At 34.4% G+C, this 4573-nt stretch overlaps 2 protein-coding genes across 2 annotated transcripts; both read right to left on the bottom strand.

The window, feature by feature from the left end:
* Nucleotides 1–1944: 1944 nt before the first annotated feature.
* On the bottom strand, nucleotides 1945–2644 carry LOC148575448 (uncharacterized). Its single transcript, XM_088506239.1, has 3 exons — nucleotides 2629–2644; nucleotides 2209–2429; nucleotides 1945–2094 (listed from the first exon to the last, which is right to left on the bottom strand). Exons 1-3 carry the CDS (start codon nucleotides 2642–2644, stop codon nucleotides 1945–1947), a joined length of 387 nt encoding a protein of 128 aa, XP_088362365.1.
* A 128-nt stretch (nucleotides 2645–2772) lies between these two features.
* Nucleotides 2773–4327, bottom strand: LOC107626221 (uncharacterized). Its single transcript, XM_016329053.3, has 3 exons — nucleotides 4077–4327; nucleotides 3741–3907; nucleotides 2773–3592 (listed from the first exon to the last, which is right to left on the bottom strand). Exons 1-3 carry the CDS (start codon nucleotides 4325–4327, stop codon nucleotides 2907–2909), a joined length of 1104 nt encoding a protein of 367 aa, XP_016184539.2. The 3' UTR covers nucleotides 2773–2906.
* Nucleotides 4328–4573: the final 246 nt, after the last annotated feature.

Below are 4573 nucleotides of genomic sequence, written 5' to 3'. Positions count from 1 at the left end.
GTAGGCTGCACTGCACTTAGCAGCTGAACCAGGATATATCTGGGTGTGATTTTCTCTCTCTTCTACTCCATTTCTGTTTCTACTGTACATGAAATAAAACCAAAAATATCTCGTGCTGACTGACGAGACAAAAAGAAAAGTCTCATGGCTGGGCACGAGACAAAAGAAAGAGTCTCGTGGCTGGTTACGAGATAAAAAGACAAAAAGTTTTCAGAAGTAGTTTTAAAGGCTAGCAAGCGTTGTCAAGTAAAAAAAAGGGGGCTAAGATTCAAACCCCCTTCTCTTAGCCACTGATAACCATCAATTGGTATTAGAGCTTGGTCTCAAAGAGATCAAGCTTTGCAGCTTGGAGAAAAGATCCTGATGGCAGAAAACAGTGGCTCAAATCTGGTGTCCTACAACCTGACTGAAGGACAATCAAACAACAGACCTCCTCTTTTCAATGGAAAAAATTATACCTATTGGAAGGAAATGATGAAGATCTTTGTGCAAGCAGTGGACTACAGACTTTAAAAGATTATCCTGGAAGGTCCTTAATATCCAACCGTTACAAGTGTCGAAGGAGTTGTCACTCCTAAACCAGAAGCAAGCTGGACTGAGGAAGACAGAAAGAAGGTTGAGCTCAACGCCAAGGCCATCAACTTACTCAACTGTGCTATCAGTTTCGAGGAATACCGACGGGTATCATGATGCACAACGACAAAGAAAATCTGGGACAAACTTCTAGTGACTCATGAAGGAACCACCATTATAAAGAAGATCAGGATAGACATGTTGAACAGAGAGTATGAAATGTTTGCAATGAAGGAAGGAGAATCTATTGATGAACTGTTTGAGCGCTTCAACAGCATCATTGTCGGCTTGGATGCTATGTGAATCAAGTATCCTGAATCCGTGCTAGTGAGAAGAGTGTTAGAATGTCTCACAAAAGAGTGGAAAACAAAAGCATTAATTATTTCTGAGAGTAGTGGTCTTGATTCCATGACATATGATGACTTGAGAGGAAATCTTCTTACTTTGGAAAACACTTATTTAAAAAAAGATTCAAAAAAGAAAGGAATTGCTTTTACATCTGTGACTAACCCCCTGGATGATGACTCCAGTGATTCTGAAAATGAATTTGTATTGTTTGCCAAAAAATTCAGGAAAATAGTGAAGCTCAAGGAGAGAGACAAAGGAGACAATTCAAAAAAACTTTATGTTTCTCGTAATTCAAAATTGACAGAATTTTAATAGTACATGGAAAGTAGTAGTTTACTGCTATAACTTGTCAAACCTAATAAAAACGTATATAATTTTTTGCCCTTATTAATATTGATAAATTCAATTTGTATTTTTTGACACTTTGATCTGAATTGTATTTGTCAACGATGAAACTTTCAATTGATTAATTTTTGTAGTAATAACTAGTAAGAAAAAAAAAATTTTAGGGGAGGAGGGGAAATAGTTTAAGGAAAACAATATAAAGTTATCATAAGTTAATGTCACTACAAATAATAAATCTAAATAAATAAGAAAAATATTTTTGAAAGACAAAATATAAGAAACGATCAAATAGCAACCTTTTTCAGCTAAAGTTATCATAATCTACTATTTATTTCTCTTAATCCGATACAAAAATTCGACCCATCAATTAAAAAAAATTATTTATTTATTTAAAATTTTTAACTTAAAAATAATATTCTTTAAAAAATAAAATAAAAAGATAAAGGACCAGCCCATTAACCAATTGTACTAAAAAATTATGTCCTGTGAATAAAATGGACATTAACAAACCGGACCTAAATGGGTCGGACTAGCCTAGTTAACAACCGTACTGATTCTTCGTTCAAATCTCTCTTTACAAAGCCTTTTTCAGCCATTGCCAATTGCAATTTTGCTCTTTCAAGATCAGCCTTTGCAGCAGCCACGTTTGCTTTCAAGCTCTACACTCTTTCAGCTTTGTCACCATCTCTTCTTTCTCCAAGTAACCTTTGATTTAACATGAGGCTCAAGCCATGTCAAATCATCAAATCTAGCCATCTCAACTTCATCCCATAAATCTTGAAGCTCTTCACAAGCAGCATCATCATTCATGTCATTCACTTTCTCAGTCTTAAGAAAATGAAGCACTCTTCCTAAAGCTGTGAATCCCCAATCAATGAACCTTTGGCTCCTATTTCGATGGCTTTGAATAAGAGAAGGGTGATTTCAACATGCTTTCTCTACCAATTCAACATAATCTCTTTCAATTTTTCCTACACCCTTAAAATCTATTAATTCTCTACCAAGTGAGGCATTGTTGTTATTGAGAAAAACTTCATCAACAATGATGCATGCGTCGTTTACAAGAAACCCATTTTTGGAGTCAAGAAATTTGTCTAAAGCCATAAACGATTGATAATAACCAGTTGTAACAATGCTTCCGTTGAATTCGACATTAAAACTTCCTGAAAAATTAAAGTGGCGAAGAGCAGTATATGATCCACAATGATATTCATAAGTTGAAATGTTTATACAAGTTATTTACACTCTCAAATAAACATGATATTATCAATATATATTAATACACTACCTATCTACATAGTTAAATGATGAGAGCACAAAAATGGGATAGATGGTTATGGATGATAATATTCAATCACATACCTTTTGTTTCTGTCATTTTGTCATCAATCTGATTAATTAGGGACAACTTGAATCTTGCATTTCGGATCCACTCATCAGGGAGATGAGCAGAATCCCCAGCATCCAAATAAATTGACAAACATTCAATAATTGACCAAAGTAGAATACTAGATAATAGAATTATTATAAACTCCTAGAGACATTAGTGTTCTGGATTTTACAAAATGATAGAGATCTAGCTAGTAATATAAGCAAAATACAAAAATATCTTTATATATAAACTTAATCTTAATTAGGGTTTAGGGTAATCCATATCCTAGTTGATCATCCAAATCTATTTCTACAAAACCTTCTTCAAGCATTGCCAATTCTTTCTTTGTTGTTTCAAGAACAGCATCTATAGCAATTGCCTCTGCTTTCAGGGTCTTAATTTTTTCTTCCAAATCAACCACATGACCCTCATGCTTTTCCACCTTGGCTGCATTATCAAAATAGCTCAAAGCAGATTTAACATGTGGCTCCAACCAACTCAAATCATCAAATCTAATCTCAGCTTCATCCCATAAATCTTGTAACTCCTTACAAGCATCATCACTCTTCATGTCCTTCACTTTCTTAGTCTTTAGAAAATGCAGGAGTTTCCCTAATGTTGTGAATGAAAGTTGATTGAACCTTTGGCTCCTATTTCTCTTTCTATGGCTTTCAATAAGAGAAGGGTACTTTGAACATGATTTCTCTAGTAGTTGAACATAGTCTTTCTCCATTTTGCATAATCCCCTGAAATCCCAAAATAAAGCTGTGGACTTCATAAGTGAACATGGGCGATTTTGATCATGATCAAGTCCTAAATCATTGACAGAAACCTCAGCAACAACAATGCACGTGTCGTTTTCAAGAAACCCGTTTTTGGCGTCTGAATAAAGTACTCTCAAGGAAACAACATCAACTCCTTTTTTGGGCCGATGAATATTGATATTCCCACTCTCTGGCAAAATCACAAATCATAGGTCAAAATAAAGTTTGATAAGAAAAAATGCCGCTAGATGACTTATCAAAAGGACAAAGGAATAATAATTATATATAAACCTCACATGTAATGAATAGAGTTTATCCATCAAAGAATATAATGATACCTTTTGTTATCATGGATTTGCATTGAAGCTGATCAACTAAAGAGAGCTTGAAGTTAAGAGATCTCCGTCCAACAGGAACATTATTATCAATGTCGGCAGCATACAATCGATCTACCAATAAGCCTCGTAAATAAATGTAGGGGATACTTCGTTGTATAGCTATCTGCCTAACAGAATTTATATACATGCAAAATCACTCATATATTATATTGTAAGCAGTTAAAGTTTTCAACTTTGTGGATTAGAAACAAAATCAAATGAAATTAAAAGTTAAAAGTAATATTTTGAAAGAATCAGAAATGCTTAGAAGAAAAAGCTATCCTTGAAGGTACATACCAGGAATAGGGGCCAACGAAGAAGGTGTCGGAGTAGATGAATCTGAAGGTAACCAGACTAGAGAAGTTGTTAATGGTCCAAGTGAAGTTGGCAGTTGTTAAAGTTAAAACCTTTACTTCTTGTTGCTCCTTTTCCATTCTCCTTTTTCTTCTTCTGCACCTTGCTGGGTTTTGCTTCAGAGAGCTCAAGCTTGCCCAACAATGTGCGTGTCTTTTGAATTCTGAAATGAAGATTGAAAAGGTTAGGATCATCTTCCATCATCTTCCATCATCTCAGTGCATGTGAGACACGTGGCCAACCAGGCTAAAATCAGACGGTGCGTGTTGGCTACCAGAAATCAGACTCTACAATTTCCTATTTTCCTTGCATCCATTTTAAAATCTAATCAGCAACCGTTAGTGAATTTTTTTTTCTAATATTAAATTAAATTATTGAGTGAATTTTTTAAAAAATAATTTAAATTATGTATTATATATTTAGATGTTGTGGACTTTTAT

The sequence above is a fragment of the Arachis ipaensis genome, chromosome B2 (assembly GCF_059453495.1).
Source record: "Arachis ipaensis isolate K30076 ecotype BB chromosome B2, ASM5945349v1, whole genome shotgun sequence".
NCBI lineage: Eukaryota > Viridiplantae > Streptophyta > Magnoliopsida > Fabales > Fabaceae > Arachis > Arachis ipaensis.
The sequence above is the reverse complement of the archived record's forward strand: the minus strand, read 5'-3'. Positions and strand labels throughout refer to the sequence as shown.